The 22,524-nt window shown below is 35.7% G+C and overlaps 1 protein-coding gene across 1 annotated transcript in view; it reads right to left on the bottom strand.

Annotated features, from left to right (window-relative positions):
• Positions 1 to 270: 270 nt before the first annotated feature.
• The window catches only part of CYLC1 (cylicin 1), a gene marked incomplete at both ends in the record, with an annotated part of 57,400 nt that continues 35,146 nt past the window's right edge, over positions 271 to 22,524 (bottom strand). Inside the window, one exon of the mRNA XM_080795526.1 lies at positions 271 to 303. Coding sequence (XP_080651652.1) covers positions 271 to 303 — 33 coding nt within the window. The remainder of the gene's footprint in view (positions 304 to 22,524) is intronic.

Raw genomic sequence — 22,524 nt, 5'->3', positions numbered from 1 at the left:
ACATAAACACAGAGATGGTTTCCAAATTAATTTTCAGAACATGGAGTAAAACAGTACAGCAATTTGGCTTGAGTAGTTCAAACACTTAATAAATAAAGCATATATCTCTAAAATCACCTCTATAAATTACATGAAAAAAATCAGCTCCTGGGACTCATGAAAGACTTGCTTTTATTATTACAGTTCCACAGAAGTAGAAATGTTCACTTGAGAGTAGCCAGTATGTACTGTGGTAAGGTCATTCTGTGAAACCAAATGCTCAGTTGTTTTTTAAAGCAGCTTATGAATCCACTTTGCTTCAGGCTGGGAAATAAAGTAAAGAAAGAAAGAAAGAAAGAAAGAAAACAAAAGAAAGAAAGAAAGAAAGGAAAAAAGAAAAAGGAAAATCTCATGTATCTTAATTATAGAGAGTTCCTGGTTTTTGAGCTATCACACCAAACCACATAATGTCATGAGTGAAAGGGAACTTCAATACCATTTTTATTTCTTATTAAAAATTCAGGTCATTGAACCCCACATCCCAGACTTATCAAGTCAAAGCCTGAGATGGAGTCAGCAATTTGCATATTCAACTTCTTTGGGTGATTCTAATGTTCATTAAAAATGAGAAGTACTGAATACTCATCCTACAACTAGCATTTGTAGAGGAACCAAGTTCTATCAATGTACATTATGTGTCAAAGATCTCACAACTATTTTACTTATTTTTATTTTTTTAATTTTCTTTTTTTCTAAAATATTAATTTATTTATTTTAAAATTTTTTTTCCAGTGTTCCAGAATTCATTCCTTATGCACCACACCCAGTGCTCCATGCCATACCCACTTAATACCCTCCTTAATACCCACCACCAGGCTCACCCAACCCCCCACCCTTCTCCCCTCCAAAACCCTTAGTTTGTTTCTCAGTGTCCACAGTCTCTCATGGTTCGTCTCCCTCTCCAATTTCCCTCAACTCACTTCTCCTCTCAACTATTTTAAAGGACTAGAACATTTAAAATTGATAATATAAAAACACAGAGTATATTTAAAATAGCTGATTGTCATTCCAAATTCTACCACACTAACGTAAGGATATTCATATTTGCATATTACTGTCTATCTTTGTACACAAACACCCAGATTTTTGCTTAGTTGTGATCCCATAGTATTTTTTTCTCCTTCAGTCTATTAACAGTATGGTATGAACATTTCCCTTTAATTATCAGGGTTTTATAATTATCATTTCAGTGAATGCATACTACCATATGTATTATATTTTACTAAACCATTCTCCTAATTTTATACATTTAGTTTAATTCCAAAGGTTTTCTGTTATAGACAATATTGCAATCAGTCTTTATTCCCAGATTTTGTTTTTTCTTTTGCTAATATTTTTATTACAATTAATTTCAAGTATTGGGATTACTGAGTAAAATAGTACTGCTTCATTTAGAACTCTCCCTTCATAGTTCCATATAATTCCAGAAGAAGGTTGAACCAGTTTACACTGTTCCTCTTTTTCAGTCAGCAGTGAATAAATATGCCACCAACATTAAAGCCTCAACAGACATATGTAAGATATATTTGTAAGATATTTTACATATATAATACATATAAAATTTGTTGTATTTATATATTTTAGGTATATATCATTTTATTTTTATTTAGTTATTATATAAGGAATAATCTCATAAGGTTGCTTTGATTATTAACCATGGTCAATTTTTTAAAAAGATTTTATTTATTTATTTGACAGAGAGAGATCACAAGTAGACAGAGAGGCAGGCAGAGAGAGAGGAGGAAGCAGGCTCCCTACTGAGCAGAGAGCCTGATGTGGGGTTTGATCCCAGGACCCTGAGATCATGACCTGAGCTGAAGGCAGAGGCTTAACCCACTGAGCCACCCAGGCGCCCCAACCATGGTCAATATTTTTTTAATAATTTTATTTCTTATACTTATTTTCTCCTGTATAAATTATATTTCTATTTCTTGGCCATTTGTTATAAATATATTTTACTCTCAGAAATATGTCATATCACTAACACTCTTGATTCACAGTTCAGTATTTTTTTCTACATCATGATGCTTCCCAAATAATTAGGATGAAGTGTTAACTATATCAAACCTTAAATATAGGTGGGATAACTTTCATTTATATATTGTGATTTAGAGAAACACTAGAAATGCCCCCTTTCTAAAGCATTTCATGTTACCCCAAATCCAAACATTTGAAATTCATTCATTTATATTTTGGCGCTAAGATTTTTTTTAAAGATTTTATTTCTTAATTTCTTTATGAGAGAGAGGTAGGAGAAGCAGAGGGAAAGGTACAAGCAGACACTGGAGTCTGTTACAAGGCTCGATCTCAGGTCTTTGAGCTGAAACCAAGAGTCTGACCCTTAACTGACTGAGCCCCCCATGAGCACCTTGGCTTTTAAATTTTTTAAATGCTTCAGTTAAACTGTAGTTAATACTTTAAGGGTAACTGCTGTGGACTGAATATTTATGTTCCCCTAATATTCATATTTTTATGCCCTAATCCCCAAAGTGATGGTACTTGGAGATAGAGACTTTTAGGGGGCAACTAGGTTGAGATGAGGTCATAAGAGTGGAGCCCCCATGATGGGATTGTTGCCCTTACAAGGGATTGAAGAGACCAGAGCTCTTTCAATGTCATGCAAGAATACATCAAGAAAGCAGTGTCTAAAAGCCAAGAAGAGGTTCTTTACCAGAACTCAGCCATGCTTGAATCCTAATTGTGGACTTCCAGCCTACCAAATTGTGAGAAATATGTGATGTCTAAACCACTCAGTCTATGCTATTTGTCACAGCAACTTGAACTAAGACAGTAATCAAAATTAAGCTTGTAATACCATAATAGGAAATTATTTCAAAAATTCAGGGAATAATAAGTAAGTGATAGAGTTTTTTCTATACAGGAAAGAGTTTTGAGTTCTGGAACTTTCCAGAAAATGAAACATTGTCTAAGGAATGGATATCTTGGAATTTGAGTTTGTTCTTGATATCCAAATGTCAACAAGAAGAAATCAAAACTAATGGTGAGCAAGGGAAGATAAGGAGAGTAGTTTCATGTTTGAAGCACAGCAAAGCAACAACATATCAACAGTTACACAATAGGCAAAAAAAAAAAATCTTTTGAAACTACATTAAAAAAAAAGGCCTTCTTTCCATTCAATTTATAGTTTAGAATTTAAAAAAAAGTTTATGTAGAAGCATCAAACCTTCTGCTGCTTTTATGCTCCTTAGACTTTCATTATGGTTACTATATCAGTTGCCAACCCTGTGTCCCTCTCACCATTCACTTTGGATTGGGCTTGGAAAGTCTGTGTTTTGTTTCAGTAATATCATCTTTCAATACCATACTGTTATTTTTATATGTAATGATGCAATTTCATAGAGTGGCTCTCCTATTAACTAGTTAGGTGTTCTTGGATAGAAACTTCCCCACTGTCTTTGTCTTTCAAAATATTTCTTATCTTTCATGATCCAGGTCAAATATCACCTTGATAGGTAGTTTTTTGGCAGACAGTTTTTTCCCTCTTCGTGAATGAATGAATGAATGAAATGGGCATACTAAAAATTACACTATCCAGTGTCATCTGGATTTTTAAAACTGCCCAGCATTTTTAAAATTCAGTTTTGTTAGTTTTCTAAAAAATGTCATACTAATTACTTATTCAATAAATATTGAGTGCCACCCACTCTTTTCGGAATTTGGGATATATTAGTAAAAAAAAACAAAGAGTTTTGCCCTCACAGAGATTACATTTTACCAGAGGATATACACAATAAACATAATACATTATATAATTGAAGGTAGTAAAATCTATAGAAAAAAAGATGAGGTGAGGATTGGAGTGCTGGGGGGGGCGGTTTCTAGCAATTTTAAATACAGTGGTTGTATTACTTCCTTAAGAAATTAACATTTGAGCAAATATTTGAAGGAGAGAATTACCCTTGGGCAAATCTAAGTAAATACTATTCTAGGTAGAGGGGTATATCAGGGCACAAACCTAAATAATATTCCTGGAATGTTCTAGGAACTACAAGATGGCCAAAGAGGCTAGGTCAGATTGATGCTGAGGAAAATAAGATGAGATCAGAAAGAGCATCAGGTCAAATTATCTAGGACTTTGTTGGCAATTGAGAGAATTTGACACTTATTCTGAGTGACATGGTGAAAATTTAGAGGGTTTTTTTGCAAGTTAGTTTGTTTCTCTTAGGTTTAATTTAACACTATCAGTCCTTAACATAATCTTTATTAATTATATTGATTTTCAATAAACTGCATCCATTTAAATGGATAACTTGCTGAATATATATAGCCACAATCAAGTTTCAGAACATTTCAGTCACTCCCAAAAGGTGCTATGCATCCCTTCATTGAAAGTGACATAACAGGGATGACATGATGTGATGTAGTATTTCTACAAAAGAGATAAAACAGTGGCTGGGACCAAGTTGATAGCAGTTGATAAGAGTTGGTCATATTTTAGATTTTTTTTTTGAGTCAACCAGATCCAACAAAGGTTGGGAACAAAAAAGAAGAGTTAAAGACGTCTTTGGTGTATCCTAACCTTATTCTTGATCTTAATGTGTCTTGACCTAATGGGAAAGTATGACATTTTCTGTAAGTTTTTGATAGAGAGCTATTATCAAGAGAAAAAAATTCTCTATCCTTTTTTTAAAGTTTTTATTTAAATGACAGCATACAGTATAATATTAGTTTCAGGTATACAATCTAGTGACTCAACACTTCCATACAACACCTGGTATTCATCACAACAAGTTCACCTCTTAATTCCCATCACCTATTTAACACATTTTCCCACTCACCTCTCCTCTGGTAACTGTCAGTTTGTTCTCTACCGTTATGAGTCTGTCTCTTGGTTTGCCTCTCTGACAATTTTTCCTCCTTTGTTCCTTTGTTTTGTTACTTAAAATCTAAATGTGAGTGAAATCATATGGTATTTGTCTTTCACTGACTGACTTATTTCACTTAGCATAATATATTCTAGCTCCATCCATGCCATTGGATCTCATTCTATTTTATGGCTGAGTAATATTCCATTTGAGTGTTTTCTTTTTTTGGGTGATCATTTTCATCTTAAATAATGTTAAAATTTATAAAATACTTTCCTGAAGACCTACCATTCTAGTTCTCAGGAATAAAATTAATTTAAAAAGAATGTAAAAGTGGAATACTTATGTGATATTTTGAGTTCCTATTTTCAGTGAAAACTAGTTTCAAGACAATCTATAGGTATCGTCATTTTCTTAGGGAACAGTTTAAGTTCTATGGCAGAAATTGTCATGTGTCTATGTATCTCCATCATTTAACACAGTTTTAAAACAGAACATTTAAACACACTGTTTAAAACAGAACATTTTCTCAAGAAATATTTAATGACATAGGAAACAAAAAATAAACATGGATAACTCTACTGAATACCACAACTTATTCTAAACATAAGATTTCAACCTATAAAATAAAAAAAAATCATGACTTGTTCTGACAATATCTTAAAGTTAATCACTCAAAAATATTTATTGCTTAATATTTATTTCTTGTCATATATGACAATGTTCTGGACATTATGATAAATAGAAAGGATTTCATCCTTGCCCTTGAGGTGCTTTCAGTCTGGTTAAAGACAATATTAATATCAACTCAACCCATAAATATGAAGTGCTACAGTGTTTATAGGAAAAGTTCAGTTTTGAAGAAAATAACTATGGGGGGACAAACAATTACTTAAGAAAATGAAAGTAACAGAATTTTAGATGTAAAGACAGTAGTAACAGTAGTATTCTTACATTTATATAGTGACTTAGAATTTATAAAACTTTTCACACATTATCATTTGGACTTAAAAACAATTTGTTTTACTGAGTAGGTTAGGTATGATTATTCTTATTTCCAGTTGACTTAATCCAAATTAAAAAAAAAAGCTACATATCAGTGAAGTTATGTCTCAAATTCATTTTTTCCCTGTTGTCTGCAACTTATATATTGGTTGAATATAGAAGATAGCAGGCAAGAGTATGGATAGGAAAATTCACTAAGGATATTGATTTGGAAATACCTATAGCTGTGTGAAAATTGAAGCCATAATAATAGATGGATTCTCTCAAGGATAATATGTAGAGAAGAGTGGCATAACTGAGCCAAGAACTGAAAATAAACAATTTGAGTTGGACATGAGAAGAAGTGCCAGAAATGCATATAGATAAATAGAAGTCATAAAGGAAAAGAAAAAAAAAAACATAGTAGTTGAAATTGAGGGAAATTAAGGGGGAGGAGATACATTTCAAATGAATGCAAGATGTCAAAAGGGGTTAAGGATGGAAACAAAGCTATAGTATTTGGTAAAGTGTCATAATAGGGGGCCATTGAAAGAATACTTCAGGGGAAAAAAAAAACTAAAGGAATGTTCAAGATGACAGCATAGGTAGACCCTAAATTCATCTTGTCCCATGAACACAAAATATGTACAGCTACATATGGAACAATTTTCCCCTGAAATTTTCAAGCACCTGATAACTAGGTAAACGGTGCCTCCAAAATAAGACAAAAGAGACACATCAAGAAGGGTAAGGGAGCAGACAAATGGTTCTTCCCAGGACTCGACCTCACAGATGGTAATAATCAGGAGGAATCCCAAAGTATGGAACAATCCTGCGAGGAGTGAAGAGATTATACCTCATCATCAGTGATCCTAACTTTGGGAACTAGCACCAGAGAGATGATATCCCAAAATTTCTGGTTTTGAAAATCAGTAGAAATTAAAACCAGGAGAATTACAGGAAACAAAGATCCCACTCTTAAAGGACTTGTGTGCAAACCTACTTGTCCTAATATCATCAAAGAAACAGATTGAAAAGTATTTAGGCCATAAGTGAAAAAGATCCATTTACTAATTTTAGGCAGCTCCCAAAGAGGCAGAAACCTGCTGGGACTTTATCATGGGGCAGAAGAACTGCAGGATGTCACTTTTTGCAATCTTACTTTAACTTGCTGTATAGATAGGCAATGGGAACCATCTTTGATGTTCTTCCTCTAGACTGCTAACACCAGAGGGCTTGTGTTACCCATCCTGCACTGTAACCAGGATGACTAAGTGCCCCATGTCCCACCAACCATGCAGGGATCCCAAGCTATAATAGGGCCAGGTGAGTGCCCAAGCCCTGCCCAACCCATGCAGAGACCAAAGCACAACCAGGCTAGGCAAGTACTTCAAGCCCAGCACTACTTACACAACAACCAAAACAAAATTAAGCTGAAAAAGTCCTCACATCCTGCCATCCTAATGAAGTGGAAGGGCCGCAACTGGGCTAGCAATTGCCTTGAGCCCTAACCAACCTGTGCACAGACTGAGCTACAATCAGTTTGGGCAAATGCCCTTAGACCCACATTCTCTGTGCAGCAGACAAGCCACAACTTGACCAAATGAGTGCTCAAGCCCTAGTTAACCAACACAGAGACCAAGCTATGATGAAATGAGCAAGTGGTTCAAATTATTCTCTCCATGTGCAGGGGCTCAGCTACAAAATGGTCTAGCAAAGGCTTCAAGCTCCACCATATCTGTGCAGCTACTGTAACCTCCATGGATATATGAAATCCACAAGAGGTGCTTGCATAGAGTACCTGGCTCTGGTGGCCAAGGGAGATAATACTTCTGGACTATAAAGAATAGCTTCTACACAAAGACTTCTTCTTCAATACTGAGAGAGGTAGCCATTTTGCCTAATACAAAACAAACACAGAGAACCAAAATGATGAGACAGAGGAATATGTTCTGAACTAAAGAATACGGGAAATACCCAAAATAAAACTCTAATGAAATGGAAATAAGCATCTTAAATAAGCATTCAATGTAATGATCATGAAGATGCTCACTGATCTTGGGAGAAGACTGGATGATCATAGTGAGAACTTCAACAATGTAATAGAAAATATTTTAAAAAGTACCAAACAAATTATAACTGTGCTGAAAAATACACTAGAGAATTTTAACAGCACAATGGATAAAATAGAAGTATGAATTATTGAACTAGAAGACAAAGCAATAGAAAACACATAGAGTACAGAAGGAAAAATTAATAAAAGAAGTGATGATACCATAAGGGACCTCTGAGACAACATCAAACAGACTAGGAGAAGAGAAAGAGCCATAGAAATATAGCATGAAATAATGGCTAGAAACATCTATAATCAAGGCTGAGAAAACACACATACAGGTCCAAGGAGCCCCAATAAGATGAAACCAAAGAGAAACACAGGCATATATTTAAAATGTTAAAAGTTAATGATAGAGAGAGAATTTTTAAAGTAACAAGAGGAAAGCAACTTATTACCTACAAGGGAAACCCCATAAGATTATCAGAATTTTCAGCAGAAACGTTATAGGCCAGAAAGGAGTAGTGTGACATATTCAAAGTGCTGATAGAGGAAAACCACAAACCAAGAATTACCTATGTAGGAAGGTTACTATTCAAAATTAAAGAGCTTACATATTCTTTTCCAGATAAGCAAACAATAAGGGAGTTTATCACTATTAAATTAGCCTTAAAATAAATGCTAAAGAAACATCTCTGAGCTAAAAATAACAGACCTAACAAATACTAAGAAAACATAAAAAAAAAAAAAATCTTCCCAGACGGAATGGGAGAAGATATTTGCAAATTAAAGTACAGACAAAAGGTTGATATCCAGGATCTATAAAGAACTTCTCAAACTCAACACACACAAAACTGATAATCATATCAAAAAATGGACAGAAGATATGAACAGACACTTCTCCAATGAAGACATACAAATGGCTAACAGACACATGAAAAAATGTTCATCATCACTAGCCATTAGGGAGATTCAAATTAAAACCACATTGAGATACCAACTTACAGCAGTTAGAATGGCCAAAATTAGCAAGACAGGAAACAACGTGTGTTGGAGAGGATGTGGAGAAAGGGGAACCCTCTTCCACTGTTGGTGGAAATGCAAGTTGGTGCAGCCACTTTGGAGAACAGTGTGGAGATTCCTCAAGAAATTCAAAATAGAGCTTCCCTATGACCCTGCAGTTGCACTACTGGGTATTTACCCCAAAGATACAGATGTAGTGAAAAGAAGGGCCATCTGTACCCCAGTGTTTATAGCAGCAATGGCCACAGTCGCCAAACTGTGGAAAGAACCAAGGTGCCCTTCAATGGATGAATGGATAAGGAAGATGTGGTCCATATACACTATGGAGTATTATGCCTCCATCAGAAAGGATGAATACCCAACTTTTGTAGCAACATGGACGGGACTGGAAGAGATGATGCTGAGTGAAATAAGTCAAGCAGAGAGAGTCAATTATCATATAATTCGCTTATTTGTGGAGCATAACAAATAACATGGAGGACATGGGGAGATGGAGAGGAGAAGGGAGTTGAGGGAAACTGGAGGGGAAGGTGAACCATGAGAGACTATGGACACTGAAAAACAACCTGAGGGTTTTGAAGGGGCAGGGGGTGGGAGGTTGGGTGAACCAGGTGGTGGGTATTTGGGAGGGCACGTATTGCATGGAGCACTGGGTGTGGTGCAAAAACAATGAATATTGTTATGCTGGAAAGAAATTAAAAAAAAAATCTTACCAAAAAGCATAAATAAAAAAATAAGTAGTGGATTAACCATTTATAAAGTAAACATGATGGGTAAAAGGCAAAAGTAGTAAAATTAATGAAATACATTAATTAGCTAAGGGATGCATAAAATGATGTAAAATGTGTCTTCAAAAATATTTTTGGGTGGGATGAGTAATAATATAAGGCTTTGGAATGTGTACAAAATTTATATCAATTTATTTATTTTTATTTTTTTTAAAGATTTTATTTATTTATTTGACAGAGAGGGACAGCAAGTAGGCAGAGAGGCCGGTAGAGAGAGGAGGGGGAAGCAGGCTCCCCACTGAGCAGAGAGCCCGATGCAGGGCTTGATCCCAGGACCCTGAGATCATAACCTGAGCGGAAGGCAGATACTTAACCCCCTGAGCCATCCAGGAGCACCAAAATTTATATCAATTTAAAAGAGATTGTAGTATACTTAAAATATTTTATGTGAATCCCACAGTAACAGAAAGCAGAAACAACAACAACAACAACAACAACAACAAAAACCATTATACTAAATACACAAAAGACAATGAGAAAGGAATCTTAACATAATACTAAAGAAAAAAAAAATCAAACCACAAGAGAGAAAGAGGAGAAGAAAGGAACAGAGAAAGGAACTACAAAAACAGCTAGAAAACAATGAACAAAATGGCAGTATTACCAACTAATAATACCTTAGATATAAATAGACTAAATTCTCTAATCGAAAGACATAGGGTGTGCTGGATGGATAAAAATATAAAAATATATAAAAAATATTCTATATGTTGCTTATAAAGCACTCAACTCAAACCTAAATAAAAAACTAAAATGAAGGATTCGATAAAACGATACAGCATGAAAATATAAATGCAAAGAAAACTGCGGTAATAATACTTATGTCAGACCAAAATAATTTAAAACCTACAAAGAAAAGCATTACATAATGACAAAGGGGTCAATCCAAAATGAAGATATAACATTTGTAAACATCTTTGTACCCAACATAAGAGCATCTAAATATTTAAGCAAATATTAAGAGAAATAAATAAATATATAGCAATACAATAATAGTAAAGGAATTTAATATTTCACTTTCATCAATGGATAGATCATCCAGACAAAGATTCAATTAAAAAATAAAATATCCTTGAAGAATACATTAGAACAGATAAGCTTATTATATACAGAATATTTCACACAAACCAGCAGGATACACATTATTTTCAAGTGCACATGAAATATTCTCCGGTATCAATCATATTTTAGGTCACAAGGACTCTGAGAAAAGGAGGGTTTTAGAGGGGAGGGCTGTGGGTGGATGGGTGAGCCTGGTGGTGGGTTTTAAGGACCACACATATTGCATGGAGCACTGGGTGTTATATATAAGCAATGTTGGAACACTACATCAAAAACTAATGATGTATGGTATGCTGACTAACATAACTCAATAAAAAAATTTTTAAAAAGCAAATCTCAATAAATTTAAGAAAATTGGAATCAAATCAAGCATCTTTACCAACAACAATTGTTTAAAACTAGAAATTAATTACAAGAAGAAAACTGGACAAAAAAACACAAATACATGGAGACTAAACAACTTGCAATTAAAAAAACAATGGGTCAGTGAAAAACTTAGAGAGAAAATAAAGAAAATAACCTGAATCACAAAAAACAATACAAAATTTCAAAATATTTGGGATATAGCAGTTTAAAGAGAAAAGTTCATAACAATATAAGTTTAACCCAAAAAACAAGAAAAATCTCAAATAAAAAATTTAACTTACATTTGAAGGAACTAGAAAATAAACAGAAAAAACAAACACCAAAGTTAATAGAAGGAAGGAAATAATAAATATCAGAGAAAAAATAAATAAAACAGAGACTAAAAATACATAGAAAAGCTCAATGGAATTAGGAGCTTTTTTTTGGGGGGGGGAAGAGAACAAAACTGACACAATTTTAGCTAGACTCATTAAAAAAAAGTGAGAGGACCCAAATTAAAAAAAAATCAGTATAAAAGAGGAGAAATTACAACAGCTAGCACAAAATTACAAAAAGAAAATAAAATACTTTGAATCATTATATGCCAAGAAATTAGACAGCCTAGAAGAAATAGAGAAATTTCTAGGAATATGGAATCTCTTGAGACTGAATCATTAGAAAATAGAAAATCTGAATAGACCAATTACTAGTAATGAAATTCAATCAGTAATTTAAAAAAAATCCCCAAAAACAGGAGTACAGGTCATGATTAATTCTACGGTTAATTCTATCAGTCTTTTGAAGAAGAGTTAATACTTATCATTCTCATATTATTTAAAAAAAAAGGAATAGATGGATGCCTGGGTGGTTCAGTTGGTTAAGCCACTGTCTTCTGCTCAGGTCATGATGCTGGAGTCCCTGAATTGAGCTCCACATTGGGCTCTCTGCTCAGCGGGGAGTCTGCTTCTCCCTCTGACCCTCCCCCTTCTAATCCTCTTTCTCTCATTCTCTCTCTCTCTTAAATAAATAAATTTAAAAAAATCTTAAAAAAAAACAAATCAAACAAAAAAGAAACTCAAAAAATGAAATAGAAAAGAACAATGTCAAACTTATTTTAAGAAGCAGACACTACCCTGATACCAAATCCAGAGAAACTACAAAAATATATATATGGCCAATATCTTTGATGAATATATATGTAAATATCTTCAACAATATACTAGCAAATAGAATTAAACATTAAAAGAATAATACATGATCATATGAGATTCATTCCAGAGATGCAGTGATCATTCATCATATGCAAATCAATCAACATGATACACCACATTAAAAACAACAACAACAGAGGATTAAAAAGTATATGATCAGTGGTAGTACCAGAGGAGGAAGATGGCAACCACTTTAGTAGGTGCTGGAGGAGCAGGCCACACCAGCCTGTTTCCTACACTGGGAAAGCCAGGAAGTCTTCACAGGGACCACAGGGACCACTGTCACTGCCAAGCAACTTTATGGGGGTGTGGTTCTGGGAGCCCACTCCAGAACAGCTACTAGGTCCTACATTGCCAATCAAGTGACCGACAATCTGATCCCTATTCATGACTATATTTTCTCCTGCTGCTTAGGCTCAGCAGCTGATACCCAGGCCGTAGCTGAGTCCTGTCACTTATCAACTTATTTCCATAGTATTGAGCTGAATGAGCCTCTGCTGGTACAAAAGGTAACCAGCCTCTTTAAGGAGATGTGTTTCTCATACTGAGAAGACCTGATGGTAGGAATCATCAAATGTGGGCTGGGGCACCCCAAAAGAAGGGCAGGTGTACTCAGTGCTCATGGAGGGTATGATGGTAAGACAGTCCTTTGTCACTGGGAGCTCTGGGAGCTCCTATCTTTGTGGCCATGTTGATGCTACCTAATGGGAAGATGTGACCAAGGAAGGGAGTTGGCAATTCATGTCAATGCTTTTGCTTTGGCCATGGGATGGGTCATCTCCAGTGGTGGGGTGATCTGTCTGGCAACCTTTGTAGAATCAGAGGTAGGGTAGCAGGTACTTTTGTCACATGTTTTTTCTACATCTATGGAAATTATCTTTTTTTTTTTAATTCTTGACAGAATGATTATTGAACTTTATATAACAATATGTTGTCTTTTATTTTTTCCTAGAATTCCAGGAATCAGGGAGGTTGTAAAGTAGCAATGGTGAATTTGGGAATATGGTCTTCCAAAAGTACCTGCTGCTTATTGATGTAAGATTTCTACTTATACATGGAATCTAAAAAAATAAAACCAGCCAATAAAACAAGATAGAAGTAAGCTCATAGGTAGAGAACAAACTGATAGTTGCTAGAAGGGAGGGGGTTGAGGGGTGGATGACATAGGTAAAAGTGACCTACCAACGTTCAGTTTTAAAATGATTAAGTCATGGGGATGTAATGTGCAGCATAAGGAATATAGTCAATAACATTGTAATAATTTTGTATGGTAATAGATGGACAGAAGACTTGTAGTGGTGATCATATTGTAATGTATAAAATTATACATTTTCTAATGTATACAATGACAAAATAACTATGAGGTAAATTTGAAACATATATATTGTATTTCAATCATAGTTCAATGAAAAAATACAAAATAAAAGAACTAGAGAAAAAGGATAGGAAAAGAGAACTGAAGAGTAATTAGAGCAGTTAATCGCAATTAGAGCAGAAAAATTGCAAATAAAGTGTTTAAAGTTACAAAGATCATTAATAAAGGAACTAAAAACAAAGATAGAACTATATTAGGAAAAGAGGAAGAGAAGTGATGGTGCATACAAAAAAAAAAAATTCACCCATTATGGAAGAATGCCACTAGGAAATGGGTAAAATTGTGAAGTAACCATATAAATATATTATTTAAAGATATGGAGGTAACCACCAAACTAAATGCAAAATCACATTAATATGTGCCTATGTTTGTCAGACAATTTTACTGGTATGTGAATCTTATCTTCAAATATGGTGATAGTGCTTTAAATTACAGAAATTGTGGCTTTTGAAAATAGATTAAACCAGTAATGATAGTGACAGAAGAAAAATGACTTCTTACATCGTAAGTATACCTATATATTTTTAAGATTTGTATATTTATTTTAGGGGGAGAGATAGCATGTGCAGAGGGAGAGGGAGAGAGAATCTCAAACAGACTGCACACTAAACATAGAGGCAGACACAGGGCTTGATCTCATGACCCTAAATCATGACCTGAGCTAAAATCAAGAGTCAGATACTTAACCAACTGTGCCACCCAGGTCACCCAAAGGTATATATTATAACTACAACTCAAATTGTTTTTTACACTCTAAAAATCATAGTGTTCTTAACATTTCCATTATTCCTTCCTAAGAAAGATTTCACAAGATAATGATTTTCATTTGATGCCATTATTATGTCTTGTATTCTAGTAGTTGAGCCACTTCTGCTACCTCTTCAGGGGTATTCTACTCCTCTTCCACCCCACCTATGGGCAGACATATGGCCTACTTCTCTTAGGCTCCGTTAGAAAACACAAAACACTTTCCTCTGTGCTATTCACTCCATTTTAAATTTATAGCTCATTTAGCTCAATTCCTCATTTTGGAGATGAAGAAACAGGCCCAGAATAGGAAAACCGTTTACTTGATTTACTTTATCATGGAAACATGTGTTTTAGGAGGAAAAATTCTAAAGAGTCCCCACAGTTTTATAGTTTCTATGTATTTAACTTCAATTTGTGAATTAGCTAATTTTGTATAGAATAAATACTCTGAGGTGGATTCCAGTTTTATAAACAACATCTTTCATTGAATAGAAACAATGAATAATTTTTTAGCTTCCTTCTTTTTTTTCTGGTTTTTTTATTTGATTTCACTTGACTCCTAGTTAACTGTAGTAATTAACAATATAAGCAATTTAATCAAATGCATAGTATTGTGTATAATATCATGTAACTTCTGGGTGCTCTGTAAATGAAAATATCTGCTGGAAAATAAAATAAGCTATCAATTGACTCTTTTTATTGATAGCAGGGTGATACTTAACATATTTTGTACTGAATTGGTTTACCTTGTGTTTCTGTTGCCCAAAAGAAATAAAAAATCTGGAGAGAAGCAAGATGGCAGAGGAATAGGAGACCTAGATTTCATCAGATCCCAGGAACTCAGATAGATAGTTATCAAACCATTCTGAATACCTACAAACTCAACAGGAGATCAAAGAAAAGAATAGTAATTCTAGGAACAGAAAAGCAACTACTTTCTGGTAGGTAGAATGTCAGGAGAAGTGAATCCAAAGTGATATATGGGAAGATAGACCATGGGGGAAGGGCCAGCTACCGACAAGTGAGAGAGTAGTGGAGCACAAAATCGTAACTTTTAGAAGTTTGCTCCACTGAGGGATGTCACTCCAGTGGCTAAATGGGGTGAGGGGGGGATGAGGGGGTTGGGTGGAATTCTCTTTGGGTCAGTGTGGTCTCAGGACATATGGGGTCACAGAAAGGGGATGCCAGAATGTGGTAGAGCTCCCAGGTATCAGAATAGGGAAGCCAGCTGCAAAGACAGAGCTGAGGAGGGGCCTCTAAGATTGGGATTGCCATAAACCATGACCCAAGAAAAACTCGGGCCACTACTCTTTGAGCAGGCACACCACAAGTGGCAGATCCAGGGACACATCCCTTCCTCCACTGGGAGGAGTAATGAGGAAGCACCATGCAGGAATCTTTTGGGTTTGGAGACACCAAACAGGGCTGTGTTCTAGAGACAGAAATGCTCAGTCACAGGCTGGGTGAGCTCAGAGTGTGGCCCAAGGCCAGGGAGACAGGCATGACTGATGGCTTTTCTGAGGGCTCACTGAAGAGGAGGACCCCTGAGCTCTTGGCTCCTCTAGGCCTGGAGATTGGAGGGAGCCATCTTCATCCTCATCCTCCAAAGCTGTATGGAAAGCTTTCAGGGAACGAAAGCTACTGAAAGCAACCCAAGCAGACTACATAGCCTGGCCCCTGTCAAGCGAAGTGCATTTCTGCCTTGGGCAATGACATTTGAGAATCACTGCAAGAGGCCTCTCCCCCAGAAGATCAGCAAGAACATCCAGCCAAGATCAAGTTCACCTATCAATGAGAAATGCAAAACAACAGTGCTAGGGGAATACAGCACATAAAGTTCATGGCTTTTCCCCCATGATTCTTTAGTCTTTTAAAGTTAATTTTTAAAAAAAAATTTGTTATTTTTTTCTTGTCCTATTTTTTTGAATTTTTCCTCTTTCTTATTATAACCTACTTTAGCGATTTTATCAATACTTTAAAAAATGATATTCAATCCAGTCATTGTATTTAACCTTATTTTTTGGGTACATATAAATTCTTTATTTAAAATTTTGGGATAGAGTTTCTTCTAACAGACCAACATATATCCTAAATCTAGCACATGGCTTTGTTCTAGTTTCCAGTCTGATCACATTTTCTGCCTTTTTTTTTTCTATTATCAACCAACTTCTTATCTTACCAATTCCTTTTTTAGAATATTTTTAAAATTTCATCTTTACAGTCATATTCCATCACTTCATTCTGTATATATATATTCCTTTTTTTTTAAATTTTGGGAAGCAGTTTCTTCTAACAGGCCAAAATATACCCAACTTCAAGGGTGTGGGTCTGTTCTATTCACCAGTATATATATATACACATGTATATATACAAAATACAAAAAGGGTAACAATGACCCCAGAAAAATATACACTAACCAAGCCAGTAGAGACCTGAAACGGGGAAAATGAAAGGAAAAAAAAATGTATATATGTATATATATATATATAATGTATAAAATGTATAATGTATAAATGTATATATGTAAAAATGTATAAATGTGTATATATATGCATATATACACATATACATATTTATATGTATATATATGTATATGTAGTTATACATATATACATATACATATATATATTTTTTTTCTTTCATCTTCCCCATTTCAGGTCTCTACTGGCTTGGTTAGTGTATATTTTTCTGGGGTCATTGTTACCCTTTTTGCATTTTGTTCTTTCATTCATCTATTCTTCTCTGGCTAAAATGACAAGGTAGAAAAACTACCCTCAAAAAAAAGAACATGAGGCAGTACTGATGGCTAGAGACCTAATCAATATGGACACTAGTAAGAGGTCAGAACTAGAGTTCAGAATGATGATAGAAAGATGCTATCTGGGATTGAAAAAAGCATAGAAGGTACTAGAGAATCCCTTTCTGGAGAAATAAAAGAACAAAAATCTAACCAAGTTGGAAAAAAAAAAGCTATTAGATGCAATAAAAAACAGAGGCTCTAACAGCTAGGATAAATGAAGCAGAAGAGAGAATTAGTGATATAGAAGATCAAATGACGGAGAATAAAGAAGCTGAGAAAAAAGAGATAACAACTACTGGACCATGAGGGAAGATTTCAAGAGATGGGTGATACCATAAGATGAAAAAATATTAGAATAATTAGGTCCCAGAAGTAGAAGAAACAGAGACAGAGGCAGAAGGTATATTGGAGCAAATTATAGCAGATAATTTCACTAATTTGGCAAAGGGAACAAGCATCAAAATCCAGGAGGCACAAAGAACTCCCATCAAAATAAATAAAAATAGGTTAACAGCCAACCTCTAATCGTAAAATGTACAAGTCTCAGAAAGAATGAGAAAATCCTGAAGCAGCTCAGGACAAGAACTCTGTAACCTACAACAGTAGAAATATTAGATTGGTAGCAGACCTATCCACAGAGACCTAGCAGGCCAGAAAGGACTGGCATGATACATTCAGAGCATTAAACAAGAAAAATATACAGTCAGGAATACTATCCCCAGATAGGCTGTCATTGAAAACAGAAGGAGAGATAAAAAGCTTCAAGGACAAACAAAAAATGAAAGAATTTGCAAACACCAAACCAGCCCTATGGGAAATATTGAAAGGGGTCCTCAAAACAAAGAGAGAGCCTAAAGGTAGTAGACCAGAAAGGAACAGAGAAATATACAGTAACTGCCACCTTACAGACAATACAATGGCACTAAATTCATATCTTTCAATAGTTACCCTGAATGCAAATGGGCTAAATGCCTCAAACAAAAGACAGAGGGTGAAACCATATGATAATCGACTCTCTCTGCTCAACTTATTTCAGTCAGCATAATCTCCTCCAGTCCCATCCATGTTGATACAAAAGTTGGGTATTCCCCCTTTCTGATGGAAGCATAATATTCCATTGTATATATGGACCATATCTTCCTTATTCATTCATCTGTTGAAGGGCATCTTGGCTCTTTGCACATCTTGGCGACTGTGGCCATTGGGAGTTGGAGAGAAGTGAGTCGGGGGAAATTGGAGGGAAAGATGAGCCATGAGAGACTGTGGACTCTGAGAAACAAAATCAGGGTTTTGGAGGGGAGGGGAGTGGGGGCGGTGAGTGAACCTGGTGGTGGGTATTAAGGAGGGCACGTATTGCATGGTGCACTAGTTGTGGTGCATAAACAATGAATCTTGGAACACTGAAGACAAATTAAATAAAATTACAAAGAAAAAAGACATGGGGTATCAGAATGGATAAAAAAAAAAAAGAAAAACAAGACCCATGGATATGTGGTCTGCAAGAAACTCGTTTTAGGCCCAAAGACACCTCCAGATTTAAAGTGAGGGGGTGGGGGCACCTGGGTGGCTCCGTGGGTTAAGCCTCTGCCTTTGGATCTGGTAATGATCTCGGGGTCCTGGGATCGAGTCCCGCATCGGGCTCTCTGCTCAGCGGGAAGCCTGCTTCCCCCCTCTCTCTGCCTGTCTCTCTGCCTACTTGTGATCACTCTCTCTGTCAAATAAATAAATAAATAAATCTTTAAAAAAACATAAAATGATGGGGTGAAAATAATTTACCGTGCTAAAGGACATCAAGAGAAAGCTGGGATGGCAATCCTTATATCAGAATCCTTATATCATAAAATTAGATTTTAAGCCAAGACTATAATAAGAGATGAAGAAGAGCACTATATCATAAAGGGTCTGTCCAACAAGATCTAAGAATTTTAAATATCTATGCCCTTAACATGGGAGCAGCCAATTATATAAACCAATTAATAACAAAAATCAAGGAAACACATTCATAATACAGTAATAGTAGGGAACATTAACATCTCCCTCACTGAAATGGACAGAACATATAAGCAAAAGATCAACAAGGAAATAAAGGCTTTAAATGACATACTGGCCCAGATGGACATCACAGACATATTCAGAACATTCCATCCCAAAGCAACAGAATGCACATTCTTCTCTAGTGCAGATGGAAAATTCTCCAAAATAGATCACATCCTGGATCACAAATCAGGTCTCAACCAGTACCAAAAGATTGGGGTCATTCCCTGCATATTTTCAGACCACAATGCTTTGAAACTAGAACTCAACCACAAGAGGAAATTTGGAAAGAACCAAATACATGGAGGCTAAAGAGCATCCTACTAAAGAATGAATGGGTCAATCAGGAAATTAAAGAAGAATTGAAAAAAATTCATGGAAACAAATGAGAATGAAAACACAACTGTTCAAAATCATTGGGATCTCAGCAAAGTCCTGAGAGGAAAGTATATAGCGATACAAGCCTTTCTCAAGAAACAAGAAAGGTCTCAAACACGCAACCTAACCCAACGCCTAAAGGAGCTGGAGAAAGAACAGCAAACCAAGCCTAAACCCAGCAGGAGAAGAGAAATAATAAAGATCAGAGTAGAAGTCAATGAAATAGAAACCAAAAGAACAGCAGAAGAGATCAACAAAACTAGGAGCTGGTTCTTTGAAAGAATTAATAAGATTGATAACCCCCTGGCCAGACTTACCAAAAAGAAAAAGAGAAAAGACCCAAATTAATAAAATCATGAATGAAAGAGGAGAGATCACAACCAGCACCAAAGGAATACAAACAATTCTAAGAACATAGTATGAGCCACTATACGTCAGCAAATTTGACAATCTGGAAGAAATGGATACATTCTTAGAGACATACAAACTACCAAAACTGAACCAGGAAGAAATAGAAAACCTGAACAGACCCATAACCAGGGAGGAGATTGAAATAGTCATCAAAAACTTCCAACAAACAAGAGCCCAGGGCCAGATGGCTTCCCAGGGATATTCTACCAAACAGTTAAGGAAGACTTTATATTTATTCTCCTGAAACTGTTCCAAAAAATAGAAATGGAAGGAAAACTTCCAAACTCATTTTATGAGGCCAGCATTACCTTGATCCCAAAACCAGACAAAGACCCCATCAAGAAGGAGAATTACAGACCAAAATCCTTGATGAACACGGATGCAAAAATTCTCACCAAAATACTAGCCAATAGGATCCAACAGTACATTAGAAGGATTATTCACCACAACCATGTGGGATTTATTTCTTGGCTGCAAGTTTGGTTTAACATCTGCAAATCAATCAATGTGATACAATACATTAAAGTACCATATGGTACTCTCAATAGATGCTGAAAAAGCATTTGACAAAGTACAGCATCCTTTCTTGATCAAAACTCTTCAGAGTGTAGGCGTAGAGGGTTCATACCTCAATATCATCAATATCATCAAAGCCATCTATGAAAAACCCACAGCAAATATCATTCTCAATGGGGAAAAACTGAGAGCTTTTCCCCTAAGGTCAAGACCACGTCAGGGCTGTCCGCTATCACCACTGCTATTCAACATAGTACGAGAAGTCCTAGCCTCAGCAATCAGAGAGCAAAAAGAAATAAAAAGCATCCGAATTGGCAAAGAAGAAGTCAAACTCTCACTCTTTGCAGATGGTATGATACTTTATGTGGAAAACCCCGAAGACTCTACTCCAAAACTGCTAGAACTCATACAGGAATTCAGTAAAGTGTCAGGATACAAAATGAATACACAGAAATCGGTTGCATTTCTGTACACCACCAACAAAACAGAAGAAAGAGAAATTAAGGAGTCGATCCCATTTACAATTGCACCCAAAACCATAAGATACCTAGGAATAAATCTAACCAACGAGGCAAAGAACCAGTACTCAGAAAACTATAGAGTACTCATGAAAGAAATTGAGGAAGACGCAAAGAAATGGAAAAAAGCTCCATGCTCATGAACTGGAAGAACAAATATTGTGAAAATATTTATGCTACCTAGAGCAATCTACACATTTAATGCAATCCATATCAAAATAATCATCTTTTTTTTTCAACGAAATGGAATTTAAAAATCCTAAAATTAATATGGAACCAGAAAAGACCCTGAAAAGCCAGAGGAATGTTGAAAAAGAAAACCAAAGTTGGAGGCATCACAATTACAGACATTAAGCTCTGTTACAAAGCAGTAATCATCAAGACAGTATGGTACTGGAACAAAAACAGACACATAGATCAATGGAACAGGTTAGAGATCCCAGAAATGGACCCTCAATTCTATGGTCAACTAGTCTTTCACAGAGCAGGAAAGAATGTCCAATGGAAAAAAGACAATCTCTTCAGCAAATGGTGCTGGGAAAACTGGATAACCACATGCAGAACCATAAAACCAGACCATTTCCTTACACCACACACAAAAATAGACTCAAAATGGATGAGAGACCTCCATGTGGTACCGGAATCCATCAAAATCCTGGAGGAGAACACAGGCAGCAACCTCTTCGACCTCAGCCACAGCGACTTCTTCCTAGAAACATCACCAAAGGCAAGGGAAGGAAGGAGAAAAATGAGTGATTGGGACTTCATCAAGATTAAAATCTTTTGCACAGTAAGGGAAACAGTCAACAAAAACAAAAGACAGCTGACAGAATGGGAGTTGTATGCAAACGATGTTGTCAAATAAAGAGTGAGAATCCAACATCTATAAAGAACTTATCACACTCAACACCCAAAGAATAAGTAATCCAATGAAGAAATGGGCAGAGCACATGAACAGACATTTCTGCAAAGAAGACATCTAAATGGCCAACAGACATGAGTGCCCATCATCACTCATCATCAGGGCAATACAAGTCAAAACCCCAGTAAGATACCACCTCACCCCAGTCAGAATGGCTGAAATTAACCAGTCAGGAGACAAGTGTTTATGAGGATGCAGAGAAAGGGGAACCCTCCTACACTGCTGGTGGAAATACAAGCTGGTGCAGCCAGTGTCAAAAACAGTATAGAGGTTCCTCAAAATTTGGAAATAGAGCTACCCTATGACCCAGCAATTGCACTACTGGTTATTTACTCTAAAGATACAAATGCAGTGATTTATAGGGGTACATGCTTCCAAATGCTTACAGTAGTAATGTGCACAATAACCAAACTATGGAAAGAGTTTAGTTATCTATCAACAGTGGAATGGATTAAGTAGTGGTGTATATATATTCAATTGGATACTATG

Source organism: Martes martes (assembly GCF_963455335.1).
Source record: "Martes martes genome assembly, chromosome: X".
NCBI lineage: Eukaryota > Metazoa > Chordata > Mammalia > Carnivora > Mustelidae > Martes > Martes martes.
This window is presented reverse-complemented; position numbering and strand designations above follow the sequence as displayed.